General features: G+C 51.8%; 1 protein-coding gene across 1 annotated transcript in view; it reads left to right on the top strand.

Moving 5' to 3' along the window:
• LOC122375390 (SCO-spondin-like) overlaps window positions 1-25185 on the top strand; it is a gene marked incomplete at its 3' end in the record, with an annotated part of 39874 nt that extends 14689 nt beyond the window's left edge. The window contains exons 2-5 of the mRNA XM_043354742.1: window positions 19896-20256; window positions 23541-23673; window positions 24103-24260; window positions 25009-25185. Of these exons, the coding sequence (XP_043210677.1) occupies window positions 19896-20256; window positions 23541-23673; window positions 24103-24260; window positions 25009-25185 (829 nt within the window). The remainder of the gene's footprint in view (window positions 1-19895; window positions 20257-23540; window positions 23674-24102; window positions 24261-25008) is intronic.
• Window positions 25186-26184: the final 999 nt, after the last annotated feature.

Here is a 26184-nt window from a genome sequence, read left to right as displayed (position 1 = left end):
TGCATTGTTCACAGTTGCATAGCAACTGGACTGTTGATGTAGTGTAGTGCGATGCCGATATTTGACGCGCGATGCCGATATTTGACGCGCCGTGGGCGTGTGTGTTTGAAGCGCCGCCGATAGGGTATCGGGCGGCTTTGTGCCATCCGATCTCGTCTGTACGTTGACAACTGGACCGGTACGTCCGCCGGCAGACTGTCAAAGGCTCAGAGATGCTGAGTGGCTTAGCTGGGGAGGACGGCCGGCTGGCGACACTGCAAATATGCCGTATACTTTACCTACTTACAATGTGTACATTGTGCATGTACGCTATATTCCTCGCTGCACACTGTGCACAGATTGGACATGCACCGTAGTAAATATGTATGGTCAGTGCAGGCCGATCAACATAGGTGTGGGCATGGACTTCGGGCATGGGCATGGGCAATAGTCGGCTCCAGACGTTTTCAGACAATCCAGCCCCAGCTGACTGGGATACAAGTGGCCTCGGCTAGAGAAGTGGCTCTCCCCAGCTGGAGGAGGGACCGACCTCAGTTGGGGAGCTGCTAGCCCAGCCTCAGCGCTGTGAGAGCTGGAGGGGAGCTACATACCCTGCCGAGGGGATGAAGTCAGCTGGGGGAGTGCCCGGCTGCAGCTATATGTGTGGGGGCTGCGCGCAGGGGTGCTGCAGGCCTCAGCTGGGGTGCGGCCGGCCGCAGCTACCGGAGGCGGCGGCGGCAGATCGGGTCACAGTGGACCGGTGCAGCCGGACCCCGGCGCTGCTGCTGACCGGGCGCCGCCGGCCACCGTCTGCTCCGCCTGAGTCAGCCGCCGCCGGCCGGCCGGGCAGACGGCAGCCTGCCTCCCCTCCCAGTCCCGACCTCACCGTCTGACCCCGACCCGCTGCACCAGAGGCCGCAGCCGCAGCTACCGCTACCGCAGGTGTGGCCGCAATTCAGTCTCAGAATTTCGTGAATAATTACCGCAAGCCAATCGCCCAAGCGGCTGCTGAGATATGAGCCTCTCAAAATCACTACTTTTGCAAAACAAACTAAAGTAATGAATTCAAGGTGTGTCTTTAAAAGGTGTGTCTTTAATGTGAATTCAAGTAATGAATGCAAAGTATAGCTTTAAAAATGTTTGCATGGAACAAGGATGCAATAGCCGTGAATTCAACTCGTTATTTTTCACACCTTTTAAAGACATTTTCACACCTTAACCCGCGCCCCTTGGGCTCTGCCGAGCAACGCGCCCCGTTGGGGGGGGGGGGCATTTTGGCCCCCCCTAAGATCTCGAGAACCACGCAACCTAGCGACAAGCGGCAAACGGTGTTGGATAGCCCTATCAGGGAACTACCTTGTGATCCAATTTTATTGACCTAGGTCAAACCGATGACGTCACAGGTCAGGTCAAAGGTCCAATTTTCACCGTTTACAGGCATTTCAAGGAATGCGTTGTAAAATCGAGTAAAATGCATTTCATTGAAAATCATCGATGGTGAAATGTTCTTCAAGCACATATTTTGCTATTTGAGGTCACTGATACCAGGTCAGGTCATAGAGGTCAGGTCACGGGGGGGGGGTCACAATATGAAAGTGTCGTGTGATACATGTTTTATGGTCCATTTTACATGACAAATGCGATTATGTGGGTCAGGCAGCCTTTGGGGCCAGCTTAGGTCACGTTTTGGTCAAGGTCAGGTCAAAGTCAGGTCAAGGTCAGGTCAAATTTCAAAGTTAATATTTTTGCATAAAATGTTATCGAATCGATGCAGCTCGTCACGGGGAGTTCAATGGTGGTCTTTGTTTTGCCGTGCGTGGTCTAGAATCGCTAAAAATTGAGTTCAAAAATTTGACGTCATCATTTTTGAACAGTTTTTTCGCTATAACTTGGCCAAAAAACGAGATATCGATCTGAAATTTGGTATGTATATAGAAGAGCGCAGGGACTATCACATTTATTCCCTTTTTTCGAAATTCGGAAAAAAATGGATTTTTTTTTAAAGTTTTCCTAAAAAAATAATTTGGGGTCAAAAACCCACAATTTTGAAAATCCAAGATAGCAGTTTTGTAGCGCCGTTTTTTGTCTACTAGACCATATAAAGAACTTTGAAATTACTTGACAACTGTAGATTTGGTGAGCGTTTCAAGATTGCATGTTTTTTGCTCATTTTTGCTCGAACATGACCTCAGTTTGACCTCAATAACTCCTGACCTAAGGTGACCTAAGACTTGAAATTTGGTGTGAAGGTGTCAAATTGATGCCCGGGAAGGTACTTAAAATTTGGCGGCGCTGCGCGCCGCCGTTTTCTTGCTATTTAGGAAAAACCACAGGGGGGCCAAAATGGCCCCCCAACGGGGCGAGGGTTAAAGAAAAATATTAAAATCTTGAACAGCCGAGCCAATCTGTGGCTAATTTGTTGTGTCTGCCATACCTAGCCCTACGAGTATATAGCCTGAGCTGACCCGGTGCGTCTGCGTCTTCTGCGGCGCCGTCCGGCGCGTCTGCGTCGTATCTGGCGCCGAGTGGCAGAGGGCGGAGATGGCGCGCTGCGCGCCACAATGAGCTGAGGCCTCTTGCACCAAAATCCTCTTGCACCAATGCTTGGATTATTTTGCATCGTATACCCTGTCCAAGTCTCAAATGTAACAATTTGCGTGCAAAATTTAGCAAGCACATGTAGGATTATGTATTGGGCTATTGCAAATAAATTTACCACCGTTAGATTAGCTTATTCTGAAACCGGTTTTTCGATTTTACCTAGCTAGGTAGTTTGGTGCAAGAGGCCTCTGGGCGACGGATCAGCCCAGATTGGGTCAGGTCCGGCCGGCGCGCATAGAGGCCAGGCCGGGCGCACATTAATATCGCGCCGTGACAGATAAAAAGACCACGTCCCGCCGCCGCGCGGGGCGGCTGACTGCAGGCGTCGGGACACGGCAGAGGGCCCCTGTCAGCGGGATGGGGAGACTCGAGACGTGTAGCAGACCGCTCACAGACTGACCGCAGGGAGAGGTACGGAGGGGACCACAGTGAGAGCACTGAAAACAATTTAACCCAAGGCCGACGAGTAAACCGGTGTTTCGCGGATACCCCTATCCGCAACCATTTTTAACCACCCTCCCAGGAGTACAGTAATGTCCCATAACAGTGTAGTCGTCCCTGCTCTCAGCGGACATGTTCGCTGAGAGCGGTTATATCCGCTCAGAGCAAGTACGACTACACCGCAATGGGATCTAGCACTACTCCTGGGAGGGTGGTTAAAAATGGTTGCGGATAGGGGTACCCGTGAAACACCGGTTTACTCGCCGGCCTTGGGTTAAATTGTTTTCAGTGGTGGGTCGCTCTTTTCTGAAACTGGCGCAATGCAATGTGTCAGTCACAGGCTACAGGCCATTCAGCTAGTCGAGATCCTGCAGTAAACAGGCGGCACTCATCACTCGGCTTTTTCAATGCCTTGTGTTACCAAAACTGAGTCATTTTGCACCGTGAGACCTCGATTTGCTTTTCTCTTACTATTTATATTGTCAAAAAAGGTCTGACAGTACCCGAGTTTTCCGGTCTTTTTGTGGGAAGATCGGAAAAATGTTATTTTAATCGAAGCGCTCATTATCATCTCTTGAAAATGAGTACCTACGATAAGTCTATCCCCGAACTGCACACTACTTCCACCAGCGCAGCTCCGGCTTGCCAAATATTGAAGTGCGTGGTCCGAGCTACGAGCGTTTCACTGGCGGGTGATCGGCACATTGAATGGCGGCTCGCGCCGGGCCTTGGCTCGTGCGGTGGCCGGCGGCTGGTAGGCTGTTCGACGCGCGGCGGGCCCAGCCCCTCGCCTCCGTAAGGGCCGGCGGGCACGATTGAGAGGCGCGGTCTGACCGTCTGAGCATGCGAATCATGACAGATCGTCAGCCGTTGTGCAGGCTGCAGCGGCCGTCTGCAGTGCGCTGTAACTGTGAGCGCGCTGACGCCGGCACGCGGGCTCAGTATGCCGCCGGCGCCGGCCGCTGAGCCGCCCTCTGAGCCCTCCGCGCGCACCTCCGACCGGCGGCCGGCAGAGACGCCCAGTGCCGTCGGCAGCATGCAGATGGGCACGCCGTATCGGTGGGTGCGGTGGGCCGCGGCCGCGACAGACGGGGGTGGCATCAGAGCTCCGCGGCGGCCTCTGACAGACCCACCACACGACCGTGTGTCCGGCTCGGAGTCGGGCCTCTCACTTAAACTCGGTTTTTAGACTTGTGTTTTTAGAACATACATTAAGCTATCTTTATTATTGACCCGACTATGATAGCCAAGGCGTTGTACATATTTGGATTCCATAATCTCGTCTCAAATTTTTCCCTCTCTTTTGGCTTACAATCCTGAATGAAACTAGTTAGAGTCTTTGCATGCATTTTGCTGGACTTCTCGTGCAGCTGAATAAACAAAACGGCATCTTTCAAAGTCTGCAGCGCGACGTAGATGTGCACTTGTAAGAACACACAGCTGCACGGCAGGATTGCGCGACCACGTAAGCGTCGCGAGTGGCCACGTCATTACACAGACGAGTGACCGGGACCCTCCTGTCGGACCACTTCGGTGGGAGGCCGGCCGTTTCCGCCCCACGTGTCCTTCTCTTTCGGCTTTTACCGACGAGGCAGCACGTTCAAGCCTCATTGGCCGGCTCCGGGAGTGCGTCGCTAGTCTGTGCCTACTCTGTGCCCGTTCAGTGTATGTAGGCACAGCACAACAGCTTACATGACTGAGACGACTATGATATGGGGTGTGTTGTCTGATTAGTCACTGTGACTCTTGTGACTTGAAATCTGTAGGATCTTGAGGGGTGAACTGCACACGTCGACCAGTGATACCTACCTATAACCTATTTCGTAAAGAGAGCTAGGGCATGTTAAAGAGGCTCAGGCTCATCTGAACGCTTAGGTCACTAATCTGTTCATAATTTAAAACATAAAAGCTCAACAAGTCAACACAATTTAAGGTGGTCGCTGGTTGCTGACACTTGACAGCTTCTATTGTCTGCTAGCTGCGGCCTGCTGCCTACTGTCTTCTGACTGCTGGCTGCTGCCGGCCACGGCGATGGAAAATGGCCGCGTCTGCCGCCGGAAGCTCCCCTGCCGGACTCGGCCGCGGCGGGGGCGGAATGGTCGTGTTTTTCGTGGACCCGGGCGCTCCGGGCGGTCCTGTGTCGCGTCGTGCCCACAGCTATTACGGCGGTCGTGCCGCACTGCCGTGCTCTCCGCGTCGTGCTGGCGACAGCGCGGACATCCGCGCCGTGCTGTCCGCTGTGCAGGATGGAGATCGTTTAGCTGGAGCTCTACAAAAGCTCCCTGGTTCAGCCAGCCCCGGTCGGGACTGTCACTGCGGTGGTGCTGCCGCGCTTTGCTGCGCTTTCGGTCTTACCGACAGTTCTTAGTTTGCACTGGGACCTTGGGTTTATCGGCAGCCTCCATTAGCGGCCTTCTGCAGGCTTTAAGTCTCTGGCTACCCTGCACCTCTTCCCCGGCCCCTCTATCCTCGGCTGCCGATATCTCGGCTATCTGTTCTCGGCATTTTATCCGTCCTGGGACACTGGCGTCAGTGTCACGCATGCAGCGCGGGAGTCAGCTCCAGCCGGGTGAGTTGACTCGAGAGACCCAGCCGAGCTGAGCCGCGCCCAGCCGAGCCGGGCCTGTTCCCTCGGCTGTCCAGCCGGGCCGGGCAGCCTCGTGCCGCGCAGCTTTTTACCCGCCTGTCCACACAGACAGCTTTCATGATGATTGATGCTCAAACGGCATCGTTTTCCGCTGAGACGGGATGATATACTGCAGTTTTGGAAGACTGTGTAATTTGATCGGATCCACTCCGTGATTGTGAGATAAAAACAAGAAATGGGAAGTGGAAATGCTGATGCGGCAGACAATGGGCGCCGTGGCGCATCAGCTCAGACACAACATGTGATTTATGTGTATATGCGTTGTGCGTGTGCGTGCATGGTTAGCATTCCAACTCGGCTTATATCCAGCATAACTCATGGTACAGCTGACCGGGCGGCTCCCCACGGTTTACGGTACCGTTTAAAGTACCTACACCATGTTCAACTGATCGTTCCGGCAACGCCTCTGCCGACTCACCCCTGAGAGCGCTTAGCGTTTGAGTGGATTTCGGAGAGTGGTCGAGTTTCCGGGGTCGATTTCCATCGGGATGGGGCTGACGATCGCCGCTGAAATGGCTAACCGACCACTACATAAACGATGCCAGCCAAATGGCTGCACCGCGGACGGCGCGCCTCGGGTCGGCCCGGCCCGGCTCATCTTTACGCTGTGCTGGCCGGATTCTCCAAGGTGCTTTGAGCCCGGTGATGATGACCGCTTGGAAGCAACGGTGGCTTCGTCGGATTTACGGGGATTTCTGTTGGATCGCTTAGAAGTATCAGGCTTATACTACGTTGAAATGGAGATCCATGCTTTCATGACGCATTGATTAGGTGGTGGTGCATTTTGCATTTTTTTTTTTCATTAACATCCCTTGCATGCAGACATGTCACTTAACCCTCGCCCGTATTGGTGTTTTTCCAGCCGCGAACGTATAAGGGGGGGGGGGGTCCGTTGGACCCCCCCTTGCCGTTTCGCCCCTGATCGAGCTAGAGCTTCGCGGAAAAAACGAGCGTGTTGCCCGTGACGAGAGGAAGCCGATGATACCCAATTTTAAGGTCCTAGGTCATTGGTTGACCTTGCAGGTCAGGTCAATGACCCAAAAGTCGGGAAAATCGGGACCTGTTAGAACGTCGTAAAGTGTGGCTGCTATGGGGTTTTTCGGGGTGCTGATCACGAATATCATGTTAGTTTTGACCACATATGATGTCTTCATGCATTTAGGCCAGGTCGGGTCAGGTCAGGTCAGGTCAACCAGTAAGGGTTTTCGTAGTAGGTGGCAACCGCCTCTAACAGCTTCGTAACATGTTACGAAGGCACCAAAACTACTTCGTAAATGTTCATATGGTTGCTAAATTCGAATTCAGCTCCAAAAACTGGTCTAGAAGCATGTAAAACTCGAAAAAGTGAACCGAGGTCATCAAAGGTCAATGACCTGACCTGACCTTCAGGTGACCTTGACACCCACCCTCATGCATGGGGGCAACATCATATCACATGTTTGAACGCTTGAAACCACGAAAAGACTGCAAACGCGCGGCTAATGCTAGCCGACATACGCCGAATCGCGATTCCGGCCAAACATGGTCTCGAAAAGTAGGTCACAGGTCAAAGGTCATTTGGGTCAGGGTCATGAAATTTTCAGGGTAGGTGTAAAATTGATGAACGCGAGGGTACTGAAAGTTTCGTCACGATCGGCCGCTTTTTACGCGAGTTATTTGCGAAAAACCATGGGGGGGGGGTCCGTTCGAACCCCCCTCCTATACGGGCGAGGGTTAATTATAAATTGTCATGAACTATGAATTTAATTCAGTCTGTTCGCCATATATTATTTCATACTGGCCACGTCAACATTGTGATTGTGTTCCACACTTTAATGCTTTCGATTTCAGTAGGATGATTGAAAGTTTAACTGTTTTGTTTTTACGTTTTTCTAGTGTTATTCTAATTTCTATCCGACTGATATCTCCTGCGAAAGAGGAGGAAGGACTGCTTAAACGCTAAAATGTTTATTTTATTTAAGGTATTTAGTACTCAGTGCAATGTGAGGCGACCGGCCATGCCAAGACCGTCTGCTGCAATATGCACGATTATTTTACCGTATTTTATTTATAACTCCTTTTTGCTTGGTGGATCAGTGACGCGGTGTTTGCCCGGGATATCGACAGGGTTGACCGTCGTGTTTGTCCTGGAAATGGGCGACTGCGTCATCTGCAGATGTTTGTGCTGTGCTGAGGCGTCCCAGCCCGGCTGACCGGCGCTGTCAATTTCAGCTAAACCCACTGGTACATAGTTATGTAGACGACAGAAGTGTGATGACGGGCTGTATAGAGCTGCGGCTGAGCCGAGGTTCGCTCTCCTCCCCCCTCCCCCGCCTCCCCGTCGGACGGAGGGAGGGGGTTCTCCGTCGGCGGGGGAGGGGCGTCGACACGCCTCCCCTGCTCTGCCCACTGTCCGCCGCTCTGTCTAGAGGAGGACCACCCTCGGCGAGGCGGCTCGGCGCGATGGCCGCTCTCCACGGGATGGCCATTACCCATCTCACCATTGCTCCTCGCGCGCCGCCTCCCCCACTCCCTCCTTCCTGCTTCAAGAAAACACCCAGAGCTGCGATGCTGTTTGGTGCATTCATAGACCACAAAATAGGCAACAATATATGTATTAGCCTATGGCGTACACCGTTCCAATTATTTTAGGAATGATGTTCACTTATGTTTACGTGGTTCTAGGATGAAGGTGCTCACTGAGCTGTCCCGCAGTACTTACATACTCTGGAACGGCTCTGAACTCATGAATTGAGCTGCCGCCCAACTCACCGTAGCGGCTGTGACCTGTATACTGCCACGCTACTGCAATGGCGCTGATCCCACCCGTCCGGCGACTCCGGAGCGCACACTGTGCCTGAAGCCGGGCTGTGCAGGTCGTGGCCGTGTGGGCGGTACGGCGATACGGCCCTGAGAACGGCGCACGTGCGTGGTCGTGCAGCTCGACCACCGCCGCACTGCAGTTGGATGAATGTGACGCTGCAGAACCTCAATGTGCCTCATTGAAATGCGAGCGCACACCCGCGAATGACGGAACGAAGGACACACCCCATGACTTTTGCCGCTTAACATGCATGGTTTACGCGTTGATTAATTGGATAAATACCGGCTAAACGTAATTGCATCAAGCTAAACAATATGCTTGGCTATCCCATCATTCTTACACTGGGCGCTGTTTACGAGCAAAGATAAATGGATGAGATCAGTGGAATGGGATGACGTCACACTACACGATGCATATCGCTACGTAAGGGAAGTTAAACTGCTCGGCCTTCGATGGCATATGCTGGAATTTGGTGGAGATCTATCTCCCCATCGGTGATTGGGTTGGAGACGGGTGCAACAAGTACAATAGGCAAGTTAACCCGCGCCCTGCTGGGGGTCCTGGATTTCCACGCCCTGCTGGGGGGGGTGTTTGAACACCCCCCCTTGTAACTCGGCTCCTGGGCCACGTAGCGATACGCGGAAGGCGGCGTTCGAAAGAGCGTAAAAAATAATGACGAAATCACTTCGGTCAATTTTTTGGTCAGGTCAAAGGTCAGGTCACCAGAGGTCATTGAAGGCAAAATTTCGCCGATTTCCAGGTCGAATGTCGAAAATTTCCAAGAAGCCAACGCATAACTCGGGAACCGATAGAGCTACAGCGCCGCGGAAAAGCGCATTCGATAGCCCTATTAACGCCCTTTCTGAGTAATTCTCTCAGATTTGACCTAACGTCAACGGTTTTGCCTGCAGGGGGCAAAAACTGCAAAAATAACCGATTTTTTCGAAAACAGTTTTTCTGCAATAACTTTTGACCCAAGCCTTGTACGAGCTTACTTTTACCGGCATCGTGTTCCTCTCGTCAAGACGCATCGAATGAACTATAACTTGACCTTGAAAGGTCAACTTGAAAATTTGACCTCAGGTCAAGGTCATGACCTGACCGGAAAGGGTCATGTTGCATATCAGTCGATCCGTATCGTCGAGCTGAACACATCTAAGGAGTTTTCATCGCTCTAGCATGCCTCTATCAAAAGTTATTTGCGAAAAACTGTTAGATACCATTCGTGACCTAAGATGACCTCAGGGCATAAGCAAGGGTCACGGACACCATTTTCAAGTTCAGTGTGTCTAAACCACTTGTAATTCGGTGTTTGGGAGTGTTTATAATGTCTTTCATCCAAAAGAGGCGCATTTCAATTTTCTCCCATTGACTTATAATGGGGAGGTCGCAAAATTGACCTGACCTTAGGTCATCGATATCAAAATTCTGAGATATGCATTTTGTACATGCTATTGCTCTTAGCAATCGCTGAAAGTTTCAAAGCGATCGGTCACTCGGTGTAGCTATGACAGACATTGAAAGTTTTTATGAGGTGAGGTCACTTCAAGTGACCTGGTGACCTGACCTTGAATGACCTTGGTCTGAAATTTTCACAACATGTGTAGAATTGATGTATGATAAGGTGTACCAAAAACGGCGGCGCTCCGCGCCGCCGTTTTTGAGATATTCGCGAAAAACCACAAGGGGGGTGTTCAAACACCCCCCCCCCAGCAGGGCGCGGGTTAAGCAATTCGATGAATGCTCGTGTTGGTGAACCGTTTGATGTGTCTCGTTCATCGAGAGGTCCTGTGGGTGACGCCCGGTCTGCAATGGACACAGAGGGAGCACATGGCTGCTGCACTTACCCATGTATACGCGAAAGTGCAATATGTCATACATATGACGGGCAGTAAGGCAGTGTGAACTGTGACGTCAGTTAGTGTGACATTACGATTGTAGATGTTGTGTCTACGGCTGATAAATGAAGTCGCTCTAAGTGGTCCTCGTCGAGCCGTGAGTCCATGGCTAGGTATGACGTCACTAGCCGGCTGGACTGTGACGTCACTGGCCGGCTGGGCTGTGACGTCACCGTGTCCCGGACAGTGAGCGGGGCGTGTCCCGGAGACCGCCGAGCTGACAGCGCGTCGCGCTCCTCCCGTGTGCAGCTATGTGTGCTGGCGTGACGGCACGCGGCCCGGCTCCCTCCCGTCCGGCCCCGGGCACTCGGACTGATGGTGCGCCTGAGACCGGACCAGGACCGGACCGAGACCACCGGTCCCGTCTGAAGGACCACTGACTTCTAAACCACAGGGTCCCGTCCGACCGACACTGACCACTGGACCACTGACTGCTGGAATGGCGCGACCATACCGAGACCGCCGGATCCCGCCCGACAGACTCAACCATAAAACCACTGACTATGCAGGACCATTCAGTCCTCACAACTTGGCCACTGACGACTGGACTAATGCATGACGTCACAGTGACTGAACACGTGCTGTCTTGATTTATTAGCCCCAGACCATTGGCCGTAGCTGCCTGAAATACTGCCGTGAATTTACAATATCCATGCAACGCGAGCTTTGAACTTTGGTATACCTACGAGTATATGTGAGTGACGAACTATTTGTGTTACAGTTCCCTTTGAATGCAAATGGAAGGAGAATGAATGGATTTGGTATTAGGGCTTAATACAATTATTCTTTACCTATGAAAATTATATTTGTTATTTTATTTATTTCATCAGCTTGTTATAAGGACTATTATCAATGGACAATGTTTGGGAGATTATAATCATTAAAGGTAGTGTGCCAGCTTTCTTGGACCGTATGGAGTTAATGGCCCAGATAAGGAGAACCGGATTTTTAGAACTTATCCATACCTTCAAAACTCATGGAAACGTCTTAAATTCTTCAAATTTTGAGTACCCCAGTGCGAAATTCGCCCCGACGGGTTGTCGGTCGTACCCCAACCACATTTCACACCACTATGAACAATAAATGCACACACTGAAATCGCTATTACCGATATGCTCATCCAATCAAGTTTCGATAAACCCGTTCATCATCATCTCCTGCGGTTTCGAACACGCCTGTTAGGTGGCTTCTGATGCTCGTCGAGGTCGGAATTTCCAAATACGCGTGGTGCGTCGGGCCGCGCGCTCTGACTTCGGCCAAGAAAAATGCGTCAGCTGATCATTGTCATTTCTGCCACTTGCGTGTGGTGAAATGGGGTCATAACTTATAAGACGGCTTTTTCATATCAATTATTTTACATAAAATCATATTTCAAACCATAAATAATGTTCGACAGCCAAATAAAAGAAACAATACCAATACGGGCTTACAGTTTAAGGCTCGACATTGTGTTGTCTACGACTAGACAGCTGATAACTCATTCCCGTACGTCGTATGGTCGTAACACTATAATGACCTTTGCTTATTGTCACAAGTGCGCCGCATTCGCGATTGTTGCCCGACGCCTGTTTGCAGGTGAGCCCACTACAGTTGTTATACATATCTAAAAACCGAAAAACTTTTAGGCGAAAAAGGCACTATTCCAGGCCCATTTTTGATTTTTTTTTTGCGATATTAGGTAAAAACAGAAGCTTCTTATCCTAGGAAAAATAAAATGGGAAATCTTTCAAAGGTGGCACACTACCTTTAACATATTTTGTCTTAAGCGCTGTCTCTGATTTATCGTTTCGTCGTTCCGCTCCAGTTGCTCAGTGAGGAGAGTTTCCGACTCCTGAGCTGACTGCTGGTAAAAGTCCCGGATCAAGTAGCCTCGGCAGTTCACTACCGGTATACCGACGGGGATGGCCCGTATTTAGTGACGATCCTTGTTACAGTTCAGATGAAGTCAGATGAACGCTGCGGACAGGATCTATAATACAGCTTCCTAAACGAAACCAAATGCGTCAGAGTGTCTTTTAGATATCACAATAGTTATGTACTACATGCACTATGCTATTGAAGCTGGTATGATCCAGTTAGCAGCTTCGGAGAACCGTGTTCCTGGTATGATTCATGGATGATGAGGCATGGTTGTGTTGTGTCTAGTGCTGATATCATCCATAGCATCCGAAAGCCGGTATGACTCAGTGATCAGTCGCAAAACGATCATATTATGCTCCAGTTGGCGGTGGCGATGCGGTCGAGTCCCGGTACCTATTCGTTTCGTTCGGTTGCCGGTTGCGATCCGTCAGAGGGCTTCCTTGTCGTAATAATGACCCGATGCCCCAGTGCTGGGTCTCCGTGGAATTTCCACTGATAGGGTCTGCCAGTGCATGGCTCCGGCAGTGAGACTCAAAGGGGCTGCCTCTCGGAGCTCCCGCCGACCAATTCATTTCTTCCATTCTGCGCCGTTGGACGGACCCGGTCGACACCAAAGAGGAAGCCTTGCGGGAACGTGCAACCTCCGAATCCGGCCGATTAAATCGCACTCTCCACGCCTCCCCGGCTGGCCTGTCGGTTTAGATTGGGTCCGCCGGGTCACCTCGACAATGCTGGTGGTCCACGAACTTCGGTAGCAGTCACTCAGATGCAACCGTACTATGCAAGCTACCTGATTGATCACTTCCTGCACCAGCACCATGTGGTGTATACTGTATATGTTGGCGTATCAACACAGTACCGCTGCTCGTGAATTCATCTACTCTGACCTGCGAGGCTTCTTACCCGGCGGCTGATTCAGGAGTGCCTACTGCGGACTTGTTTAGATTTCGACTTCCGCTTCCCTGACTGTCTGGGGAGGAGACTGTAACTCCCTCCTCACTTCATGTTATAAAGGAGGGGGACGGAATCCCACTCCACTTCAGACTGGGGAATTCACTCCGTCTCATCAGTGTAATTGAGGGACTCAGACCCGCGCCTCACTCAATGTTACGGCTTGTGAGCCGCTCCGTTTCCGCCTCAATGGAACGCGATGTGTGAGCCGCTGGGTGTCAGCCCCCCTCTCCCCCCTCTGCTGACAGTGATCCGTTGATTCCGACCAAGGGCGGCCGGGGGCGTTGTCGGCGCGTGCTTTGCCTCGGTAGCGCGAGTCTAACTATGACAAACGGCGAGAGGCGCGGCGGCGGCCCGCCGCTCGACGGCTCACTGCGCTATGAATACGCATAATTCTGCCATTTACATAATGCCCGGCGATATGCGCCACTGTTGTCTTTTGCGGCGTTAATGTCACACCGCGTCTGAAGTCGCCTCACAGGGAGACCAGACGGCTCGACGGGCTTTGTTCGCGATATAGACACACTCGGCTGACTTCATATTCGTCGTCCAATTGGGCCAGACGAAATAAAAGAAAATCGATGCAAAATTCAGCGTAAGACGAATCAGACGAAATCGATGCTAGCTAGTTAAACGCGAGCTCCGAGCATAAGACGTGCCATCTGTTACCGGACAGCAGTGACACCCGCCCGTACTGACCTACCTCGCGCGGCCGTCCGCGGATGCAGGGGGGAGGGGGGGCAGGGAAGGGGTGGGCCGGCCTGCCGACCGGTATCAGTATCAGACCAGACGCTCATCAGCATGTAATGAACCGCTGTCTGACCGTGGAGGGCCGGGAAGGGGGAGGGATCAGTCTGTATGGGGATCACGGACTCTGCGCGGACCGAGCACTGGCCGCTGAGGTGGGAGCCGCACACAGCACCGACTTCCTCACGACTTCTGCAACGGACCAATCAAACTCAGCGTCACGAGAGGAGATTGCCTACATAACGCCTTGCAATAAAGTAATTCTAGTCATCTGCGAGATGATGGCACTATGTCTAAGGAACTTCTCTATGCTAGGTCCCACCTAATTGGTGTCCTAATATTCATATTTATTTTTACTTGATATTTGGGCTCATTTCGCCTATCTTCTCTTGCTGGCGATCAGAGGTTATCTAAACTCTATAAATGCTGCATAGCAAGACATGCCACTAACATGCAGTGGCTGTAGCTAATATACCGAGATGTTGGCGGGCTGTCGTTGGCAGCGGCCAGTCCCTCAGCTCGACTAGAAATATGGACCACAGGCCATAGCTCATTTACCAATTGAATTCTTGCACGACAGTTCCCGCGTCACCGCCCGGCGGACAGCACGGCAAGGACACACCTAGAAACGTCGTTTCCACCGGACACACAGGACACCTGGCAGCTACGTGTCCATCGGACATGCACGCACCGGACACATACACAGCGTGTCCAGGTCCACGCACAATGTCCGCACCCTGAAACTGAGTGTCTGCCGGCTGAAACTGGGTGTCTGCCGAGATTCGGGTAAAATCGATGCCGCCGTCGCTGTGGAGGCTCGGCTGTCTCCCCGTCGAGCTCACGTCGTCGAGTCAGCGTGTGATGGGCTGATGTCATATGGATATTACACGGCTGGCTGCCGGTCCTCGTCTCAGAGCGGGAGGAGATTAGTGTGTGTGTTTACAAGTAATGAATTGATGTACGTACGTCTTTTGTAGGGTAGGTACTCCTTGGAGGCTGCTGGGACGTGGGTGGCGTGGTCCCATATGGACAGCTTATCAGTGTTAGAGTGAGTTTGCGAAATCTGTGGATCCGCGGATTTCCTAGGGAATCCGCGAAGTCCCTAGTGGCTCCGCGGACGAACATCAAGTCTAGTATATTCGCGGATAAACGGGCGGGGATCCGCGGATGAACAAGACTCTTCAGGATAACCGCGAACTCCCTGAAGAGTTGACGAGATCCGCGAACCACCCGGGGAATCCGCAGAGTAACGATTCATTCTAGTGAGTTTGCGAAGTTGTTCGCCTATGCGTTTCATGCAGCTATATTATGACAAGATTGCAAGGCATATTGGCTAGATCGTCTGTGACTTAACCCTCGCCCGTACCTATTGGTGTTGTTGCTGTTGGAATCCGCGGAGTAGGTAACGATTCCACGGGCGGCGGATTCGGGGGGGGGGGGTGGCAGAGGGGGCAGCTGCCCCCTGGCAAACTCGTGGGGGGCAAAAGTATCTTTTTCCCCTGTAATTTGTGACATAAAACTTTGACAAGAAGCCATAAATTAATTTTTTTCGATCATCTGAAGATGTTATCAGATGCCCTTTATTATTATTATGCCCTACATTATCTCAGGAACTATGATATAGCTAGAAAAACGCTTGGAAATGCAATCGATAGCTTTCGAACTCTTCTTTTGATAAGGTCATTATCAAAAATGGCCCCAGGTCAACGGTTTAGCCTCCAGAGGGCAAAAACTTCAAAATAGCTGTTTTTACGAAAAGTGTTTTTCGACAATTACTTTTGACTAAAAAAGCGACGTAATTTCTATTGGCAGAATCGTGTTCCTCTCGCCGAGACGCGTCGAATGAACTATAATTTGACCTTGAAAGGTCAACTTGAAAATTTGACCTCAGGTCAAGGTCATGACCTGACCGGAAAAGGTCATGTTGCATATCAGTCGATGCGTCTCGGCAAGACAAACAAAATGAGGCCATTCCCAGCGTTCTATCTCCTTCCAATCGAGAGTTATTGGCAAAAATCTGTTTGTAGCCTCAAATGACCTCGGATGACCTTTCTAGAGGCTATCATCAAAAAAGACACCTTGGTCGTCACGGGTGGTCCAAATCATTGTGATTCTGAAATAATTGGACTGTTCCTATGCGTACATACGGATCTAGAGGCATTTTCGTTTTTCTCCATTAACAATGGAAAGGTCACGCCACTGACCTGACCTTAGGTCACGGATATAAAAAATCCGAGATATGCAAATTGCAGGCGCCCATAATGTCATGCAATCCACCAAGTTTAAAACCTCTCTAACAAACACTGCAGGCCGGACATGATTGCAAACTATTTTAGGCTTGATCAGTTAACAGTTAACTTGACCTGGTGACCTGACCTGACATGACCTGGGGTAAAAAATTTCCCACATTGTCCAAATTTGTTGTACAAAAAGCTACTCCAAGCGGCGCGGCGCATAGCGCCGCGGTTTTTTATTCACACGCAAAAAACGCGACAGGGTGGTAACATATGCCCCCCCCCCCCACCCCCTGGGGGGAGGGTTAAGGCTTGGGCTGCCGCTGCGTCACGTAAACGCTTATATTGCCCCTAAAACGAGTTTCAGGAGAGGGAAACTTCTATTGAACGCAAACGCTTATCATTTAAGAAAAGCAACGTATGATAGAGTATATGGACATCTGATAACATCTTCAGATGATCGAACAAAATTAATATATTGCTTCTTGTCAAAGTTTTATGTCACAAATTATGGGGGGGGGGCAAAAAGATACTTTTGCCCCCCCACGAGTTCGCCCGGGGGGCAGCTGCCCCCTCTGCCACCCCCCCCCCCCCCCGAATCCGCCGCCCCTGAATCGTTACCTACTCCGCGGATTCCAACAGCAACTGGGAAAACACCAATACGGGCCATATAAACACCAATAATAATAGGTACGGGCGAGGGTTAAGTCACAGACGATCTAGCCAATATGCCTTACAATCTTGTCATAATATAGCTGCATGAAACGCATAGGAACTTCGCAAACTCACTAGAATGAATCGTTACTCCGCGGATTCCCCGGGTGGTTCACGAATCCCGGCAACTCTTCAGGGAGTTCGCGGTTATCCTGAAGAGTTTTGTTCATCCGCGGATCCCCGCCCGTTTATCCGCGAATATACTAGACTTGATGTTCATCCGCGGAGCCACTAGGAACTCCGTGGATTCCCTAGGGACTCCGCGGATCCACCGATTTCGCAAACTCACTCTAACATTCCACATAGCGGAGAAGTCTTCGCGCAGTGCAGCTGTTTTCATAAGAGGGCGGGGCAGCAATTCTCTCAGGGGAGCACAGCCCTTATTTGGATCATGACTATCCTCGCGCGGAATATAATTTCTCAGTGAGCAGCTGTTCTCTCTGGACAGTTGCTTTTACGGAGCAGTAGTTTTCAGTTAGCAGCTGCAATCACAGGGTAGCTGCTGCAGTGCAGCACATCAGTCCTGAAGGGACAGCTGTCCGGACGGCAGCAGTCCTAACGGAGCCATGCAGACGAGGTTGCAGGTCTGCAGGGTACCGAGCGCCGTCCGGCCGATAGGCGGCTCTGGTCCGTCTGAGAGAGCCTGTTCGCCCTGCTCCAGCGGCTATCGTCATTCATAAACATGACCTGCCAAATGACCGGAGTCGCGGCGCGCGGCGCTGCCTAATGACGCGCACCGCCACCGCCGACGGACGCGCACCGCCACCGCCGACGGACCGCCGCGCCATCGTCGCCGACAGGCCACCGCCGGCAGGCCGACGCGATCGACACCCTGCAGTGTAGCGAGACTGCTGAGCTGCAGTGAAGATCCGCAGCACTTTGGATTGCTGGGCTCTCGTGCACCGGCTGTGGAGCACTAGGCTCTCGTGCACCGACTTTGGATTGCTGGGCCCTCGAAATCCGTCTCTGGTTCGTTCGTTAGGGCTTGCCGTACTCCGTCAATAGTCACGGCCCTTACTTGCTAGCCTCTCGTACATCGTACACCCAGTATTGCTAGGCTCTCCTCACTTTCCTTCAATTGTGTGTCGATAGGGTCCTTGTGTTTCGTCCCCGAATCGCCTGGCCCTGTCTATCCCCGGGTTCACTTGGGCCACTGTGACCATGGTTGCAATTTATTTTGGATAACATTTCTCTTTTTGCCGTTACGTCGCAGTCAAATCACAATTATCAGTACGCACCCCTGCTCATCGCGTGCAGCTAAGTGACGAGCGCGTTCCGGCAAGCGCAGTATATCGGACAGTTTCTACACGCTGAATGGTACCGCTGTCATCACAGGCAGTAGCACGAGTGCACGGCGACACGCTAGGTTCCGCCATCACTCGGTCAGCTCCGTATGTTGTGATGGCCGGCCGAGTGTCAAAGCACCTACCACAGCGCGCTGCTCCGTCAATTAGCCCATCACTATCGATTTTACTCGTTGCTTCGAGCTACTCATACAAATATTTTGGCTGGGCTAATTGATGGCACTTTGATTTCATAATTAGGTAATGTTTAACGGCAAACTCAACGCTTATCTCATAGGCGGCGGAACGGGGAGGGCACCGGGGCACCGTGCCCCCTTTGATTTTGGCATTTTAACATTAGCCCTATGGGCGTTGCATGGAAAGAATGGGACCAAAAGTCGGCAGTGCCCCGCCTTAATTGAAAGTGTTCCGCCGCTACTGTTATCTTATCTACCACCGAAATGCTTATCAGAAATCATGTCCGCTCCCGGATTCTGTGTTTTTGACCGTTTAATGTATTGAACGACAAATGGATTAAGCACATACACCTGTGCGGAATATCGTACGAACAAGTATTTCGTTCAGACGTCCGAGTGGTTGCAGTTAATGTCCTCTGGCAACTCTGTTGTTCGACTTCACCCCGGACGACCTTGACCCCTGACATCGCTGACCTCTGCCGTCGCCGAGCGCTGACCCGTGACGTGTTGCCGGCCTTTTGCCGGACTGGCTGCGGTCAACCGTGTGCCGTCCGCCACAGTCTCGGCTGGCCGTCCCCACCGCGCTGTCTCCGAGCACTCTCTGTGTCTCGTCCCCGTCGTATCCCCGCTGCTCGCTCCATTCTGCCGGCCGAGCCCGGGGAGGCGGCAGAGACGTGTTATCTCGCGCCAACCAACTGGCTGTCCGGACCTCTCGCGTCGTATCGTCGGCTTCCATCAGCATTGTCACCGGGATTCGCCAAGGCACTCCCGCCAGGACGGCGGTGTCTGCTCCCCACCTTAGTACTCACCGTGTCGGTAGGAGCTCTCGGAGCGCCCGTAGGAACTCTCTGAGTGTAGATGGGAGCTCCTGCAGAGTGTCAATGGAGGCACCAAGAGTGTTGATAACTGAGAGCCACTTGAGAGTATGGTGGATTCTAGAACATCAGAGTGTATGTAAAGGACGAGTTTTTTAGTGTCAATGGATCGTGCAGCTCTCAGGCGGATAGCGGATAGCTGAACTCCGTGTATCAGGGAGAGTCCCCTTATTCCTCGCACATCCATCAGGCACCGGTTTTTTCACACACCTGCACACTGATATACGACATGGGTAGGGCGCTACCGCCACACCACCCAACCGCCCAATCCAACGCGCGCTCCATCGCCCCACCATCACCATGCTGGTGCACTTTGTGCTGCTGGTTCTTGTGCTCTGCTGTCGCAGCTAGGAGACGTGTGGCACTTGGGCGCGAAGGTGACCTTTCTATACGACCAATCCAGCTTCGATGGCCGCCCGCCTGCCGCGCGGCCACCGAGTGTGACTCACGGAGGGCGAGAAATAGGTGTCGTGTGCGCGCCTGTTCAGTAAAAGCAAAGTCAGGATTCTGTGCTAAAGTGAAAATGTCAGACCATTTGATTGTTTTGCCATCGGTATTGAACCTGTTTGTCAATTCACATTACCGCCACTTATTAACCTAAGCTGAGTGTTTGTGTGTTTGTGTTGCAGCGGGCCGACACTGACCCCCGTGTTTTTGTTTTGCAGCGCGCCGACAGTGACCTGACGTTCGATGAGGCGGCGCCCCTCTCCTTCAGTCCAGTGCGGACCCGACACAAACGCCAGTTCTGGGATCTCGCCGGCCCGGACGACGAAGACGATTACGAATACCCAGACGACTATAATGGCGACTACAACGGCGACTACAACGGCGACTACGGCGACTACAATGACTATAACGGCGGCGAGGGCGTGGGTCCGGGCTCCGGGGACGGCCTGCCCGAGCAGCCGGACCCCACCATGCCGACGGACGACGAGGACCTGGTGGAGGGCTCCGGGCCCGGTGTCACTCCGCGCGTCGGTGTGCGGCCCACGCAGCCGCCCGTGCCCACGGCGCCCTCCGGACTGGGTTAGTGCCGCCCCTGCCCACAGTCACGGTGCCCACCGGGCTGGGTGAGCCTCCCGTGTCCACTGCGCCCACCGGGCTGGGTAAGCCTCCCGTGTCCACTGCGCCCACCGGGCTGGGTAAGTGTCACCCGGCGCCCACCGGGCTGGGTACAGTAAAACAGAGCGAACTGGATAAGTGGCACCCGTGCCCACCGGACTGGGTAAGTTTTGCCCCAGCGGCTTGACTGAGATCCGGCTGAGCCGGCAAAACGATCCCGAACGCAATAGGTGCCGAAGAACACTGTGCCCTGAAAGCCAATCGAATAGGCGAACGTGACAAATATATCGGTTCGCCAAACATGAAAAATATATTTGTTTTTGGGGAGGGGGGGGGGGGGCTGAAACCGAATCGAGGGAGATCGGTCGGATGGTGTCCGACATGACGCTTCCCAAGAGTCTGCCTTTATCATACAGAGTCTGTGGGTGAATAGGGAAGTCAGGTGGCAGAGCGCTAGTAGGTAGGTACTGCTAACAGGGATTTTCCATAACCTGCCAACTAAATTTGGTCGGGGGTCGATTTATATTTGCCTACAGTGAATTACACATTAATCAACTTGCATGTCCCAGACTTATACTATTGCCAAGGGAAATGTTTACATAATAATGTAGTCCTACGGACACCAGACCAAGACAAGCAAACGCTAGATTGTTTGATTCCGAACAGAATGTAAAAGCGAATAATGTGCGGCTAATACCTATGACAAACAAAAATTCAAATGATCTTGACCCACCAAAAGCGAGAATAATCACAGACAGCATAGTCTTCAAAACCGCATACCTACCTAAGTACCTACAGGGTGGGGCAGCATAATCGGGAATAAATATCAAACGGGATTATTTGGTCATGAATCTAAAAATATAGCTCCAAGCACTATTTTAGCAACATCCTATCAATCGGTCACCTTTTACCTATCCCTCATCCTATTTGACCGCCCTCGGCGTCGATGACCTTCTCAAGGCGGGTCCAAAAGCACGCGCATGCACGTGCAACCTCCTGCTTGTCCATGATCGCCCATCAGCTTCGTACCTTGCACTGAAGACTGTTTTTACTGATGATAAGTTGTTCATTAAACTTCTACCAAAAAACGCTCCATGTAAAGAATTTGGTCGGATTTAAATCGGCGGAGTTGAAGGACCAGAAGTTTTTGGTTCATCTCAGGTGGAGGTGCCCTACACAATAACATGTCGTCCTCACTGCAGTACCAGCACGGACAGAGTCCTCGTAAGACGTGATTTGGACCGTCAGTGATCCTCTCTTCCGACGGCTCCACGTGAGTCTGCCAGAGTGCGGTTGTATTTACCAGAGGTGCTCATTTTATCCGGGCTCGATGAAGTAGGGTGCACCACGTGCACCTCCCTTGAAGACCACCCATAGGTCCATCACCCCAACAGGATGTTTACTTTGCATGACCGCTGGAACATTCTCGATACAATCCCCTATATGGCATGCCATTCTTTTTTATCGTATTCCAGTCGGTGATAAGATTTTTTGTCGCTAAAGTTTTGAACATTGTTTCTTTTTAATATGCTCAAGTGCTTCTTCCTTATATTCAAGTGAGTCATCTTGTATGTCCTCTGCTAAGAGTTATTTTACGACGATTACGTTAACCTGTTGTCCTAAGTATCCCCACACAATCCTTATCGTCCGTGATAACACGTTGACCTGCCCAGCAACCTTTACGTGGAATTGCAGGGTTTTAAACAAAATGTTCTTGTTTTACTTGTTTAACATTAGTGTCTATGGGCGCGCGCAAAGCACTTGGAGCACCGTCGAACTATTTTGCTGCTCTTTTCCAGGAAGTTGCATGCTCATGGATGTAGTCATGTCAGATGATGCACAACTTTTGGGCGTTTCATTGCCATAATATAATTTATAAAAATAATGCCATGCCTACTCATGATCAGAGCCCAAAAAGCATTCCCGATTATGCTGCCCCACCCTGTAGGTATATGAAACTTTTTTGAATCGTAGACTCTTCAGGTTCGCATACAAAACGTTCATTATATCACCGTAAAGCTTGAGCAACTAGCCAGCACAATTTCAGGACAAGGGTGGATAATTGTGGGCCGAGTTGGGGTAGCACGGGCTTTCCCAATTCCACGCTGGCTTGGCTTTGGAGCCGCAACAGACGGCGGAGGTCAAGGTCACCGCTAGGGCGGCGGCGGATTTGCTGCGCCCGTGCTACCCCAACCCGGCACATTTGTCTACCCCTGTTTCAGGATTTTTCTCCTATCACCGTGCTTTGTGAAAGCGGCCGGCTCGATACGTTATCCCTACTTACAGCCTTGCTCCTAGATGGCGCTAGTAGTCAGCGCCTGAAAGCAGACTGCACCGCACGACAGATGATACGGGAGGCGCGAGTGTGGCGCGTCTGTTAACTCCCAGGTTAGGTGTCTGTCATCTGCGTAGCATGCGATGGAGAACATGTGGGCATTTACGCATATAACGATATTCGATCTTGCACACGTAAGTACATTCGGGATTCAACTTGAAGCCGCCGGCAGCCGTGGACGGCCGACCTATTCGATTTGCTGTCTCCGCCAGCGTCCGTTCCGTAATCGGTAGACTTCAACTGCGGAGCACCGAGGAGCCAGGGAAGGGGGGGGGGGGAGGACGGCCAAGTTTTGTAGCCATCTCGCTGTCGGCTTAGCTCTAACTGGGACAGCTCGAATACAAATGACTTGTTTATTCTCGAACGGTCTTTGCTAATCCCGTCCGACCCCCTGACATAGTTAGATCCTCTTTAACTTTTGCTATAAATTCAGCAATTTTCCGTGGAAACTTACGCGAAACACAATGATGCTGAAGAACGGATTAGACTGAAAATAGAGCTCAAATATTTGATTCGTGCATTAAACTGATCTGTTCGTTTACCTACTGAGGACGCCGGACGCGCTTTAGTTGATAGTTTTCTAGTTCCCTAGTTCCTACTCACTTTCTTTGCTTTTGTTATGCACTGACAGCGCATATTTTTTCAAACATCTTTTCAAGCTTTCCCCATATCAGAGCTTATGTCTCTCATGCGTAAGTTTATTACCTAGGTACCGTCTAATGCGAGCAGTGATTTAACCATGTCAACTCTCTCTCTCTCTCTCTCTCTCTCTCTCTCTCTCTCTCTCTCTCTCTCTCTCTCTCTCTCTCTCTCTCTCTCTCTCTCTCTCTCTCTCTCTCTCTCTCCGCCATTGTACTACCGCCTGCCATGCTGACGGTACACTGACCGTGTCCCCTGTCACTCCCTCCGGCAGTGTACTACCGGCTGACGCTGACGGTAGGAGAGGAGTGTCTATCGGTGGAACAGGCCGACTGGCTGCGAGAGGCCGTGGAACAGCTTTATGTGGACACCACCGGGCGTCAGCTGGCCACCGTCATACAGGCCAGGTGGGTCAACAGTAGCACACAGACGACTCTCCGCAGTACATATACACTATACAGCTATCTATCGAGGCGTTTGGCCTGGTTTTAGGCATGCGTGTCCTTTCTGGTTCCACACCCTCCTATCATATGCACATCAACTCTCAATGATGTGTCAGGTGCAGGATGGCTGGAGCTGGAATCGAAACTGTCCACCATTTTCCCCTGTTAACGTCCGATATTCCGAGCTGATAAGACGCGATGTGACTCCCACTGGTCCCCCGATGATGTCAATAGGTTGTTCCAGTGCCGAATTAATAATTAATAAATTAATGCCTGTTGAATTGACTCCCACTGACCGTCGGATGCACCAGTGGAGCGTCCAGCGCGGGCAGCAGCGCCGCAGGAGCATTGGTCCCCCGGCCATGACTAACTGACAGACTTATTTGGCGGCAGTCCGGGCTACGTGGCCTCTTCGTGCGACTACACGGTCGACTTGACCTCGCAGGCGTTCGACGACCAGACAGAGTTCCAGCGGCTGCTCCAGCTGGCGCGAAACCGGCGCGAGCTCGGCGGAAAGGCATTCATCGACTTCCAGCTGCGCCGATTCGGAAGTAAGCAGTCGGTGACTTCGCGGTCCGGTAGTTCGCGCACTTCTTTTTCGGCTGTGCTTTTATGTGCCTTTTAGATTTTGGAAACTTTTTGACGTAGCTGCGCTGGTTCTCGTGGTAGTTGTGTAGAAACACTGATGGTATTATTTCATTGAAGTTTGAAGGAAAATTGAAAGCATTCTTTTCGGCTGGCAGGTGCATGTTATTAGTGGTTGCACTACATAGAATGCACGCCACCAGCAACAAAAAGATAAACCGAGATTTCGTCTGTTCTTTTATTGAATTAAATCCGCTGTAACTTTTAGTTGATTTGATTCTTAGCTCCCTCCTTGCGTGTGAGACGTGATGCTTGCTCTCAGTGGCGGATCCAGGGGGGGGGGGCAAAATGGGCATTTGCCCCCCCCCCCAAACGGCATAATTTTAACATTACGCCTATGGACGATGCATGGAAAGAATCGATAAATTGTTATGGTTTGCCCCCCCCCCCCCCCCAAAAAAAAACTCTGAGCTGGATCCGCCTCTGCTTGCTCTTGTGTTTTCTGGCTGTCTTATTTGCATTTCTTTAATGTTTCCAGCAAACTAGTGTTCACTAGCGCTGTTTTGTTGAGGCTAGTCATAGTAGTAGCAGTAGCAGTTACCCTGGTAGTTTTGCTGTGTGGCGTTGGCTCCGTGCGGAGGTCGCCTGTGCATGGTGGCGTCCCCTATATGGCGACTATGTTGGAGCCGACGGGTCGCGTCGCTCTGCACGCAGCCACGCCGACGGCGCCGTCGGTGGCCCCGCCGCGCGCCTGCACCGAGTTCGAGCTGGCCTGCCGCAGCGGCGAGTGCCTGCCGCAGGAGACGCGCTGCGACGGGCGCACCGACTGTCCCGACGGCTCGGACGAGCTCGGCTGTCCGCTGACCACGGCCGCGCCGGCCAGGCCGGGAGGTAAGGCCCTGTCCCGGCCCCGGCTGTACCCCGACCCCGGCCAGGCCAGCTCAGAGAGCTAGAGGACGGTCACTGGGTGTACTAGCTGGTCAGGGGAAGGAGGCAAGGTCGGCCGATGGGGAGAGGACAGGCATCGGTGCTAGGTCATGGGAGAGCCACTGAGGTCATGGACGGAGCCTGCACAGCGCCCAGTTTACATAGCTGACCGGCACGAACGCTTAACGCCAACTGAATGGGTATGTTGTTTTGCATAGACGATCGCAACTTACCTTTTTTAAGTTTGCATGCGCCTAATGGACTGGTTGATGTGCTGTAGGTTTGGTTTGTGCGTAGTGCGCCGGCAGTCCGCCCGCACGTTGGAGTGTGTACAGTTTCACCTGCACTAACTGTCACAGGACGATGGCCTGGTGCACGATGGCTGTGACTGGCCGCCGATAGAAGCTAACCTAACCTTGGCTGCCTCGGTGGCGCTACAGTGCATGTCTGACGGCCTCGAGCGGACCAGGACGGCAGCTTAACAACGGCCACCGACTCAACGGATGCCTACATTTTTAAACATGAAAGTTCGATATTTTCGTAGTGCTTTTACGATGATAATCTTTGTCTGCTTTTATTCAGTTCTTGAAATTTGGGATTTGTAGTTCCTTTAGAAAATATCGCTGAAAAGCAATCGCCATATAGCCCTATAAGCAATCGCCTATATTAAACTTCGATCGGCCCAAGCCTTTCATTAACTCAATATTGAGTAATATTTTATGTTTACAGTTCCCAAAAATATATCTAGCATTCCTTATTGCATCTCTGTATACCATTTATCAATACCTCCTTGCCTTAAAAGGCAAAGAAAGATATCAAGTGATGAACACTTGGCTCAAATGTAGATGGCAGAAGCGCCGCTGCCGTGCTGGCGCTCTGTTCTTCGGTGACCGTTGTGTCGCTGTGGGCTGAGGCCATTGGGTCGCTCTGGGCTGCACCTGTCGGCTCACGGACCGCAGCCCG

The sequence above is a fragment of the Amphibalanus amphitrite genome, unplaced genomic scaffold, assembly GCF_019059575.1.
Source record: "Amphibalanus amphitrite isolate SeventyFive unplaced genomic scaffold, NRLGWU_Aamphi_draft 001830F_arrow, whole genome shotgun sequence".
NCBI classification, from domain to species: Eukaryota; Metazoa; Arthropoda; class Thecostraca; order Balanomorpha; family Balanidae; genus Amphibalanus; species Amphibalanus amphitrite.
This window is presented reverse-complemented; position numbering and strand designations above follow the sequence as displayed.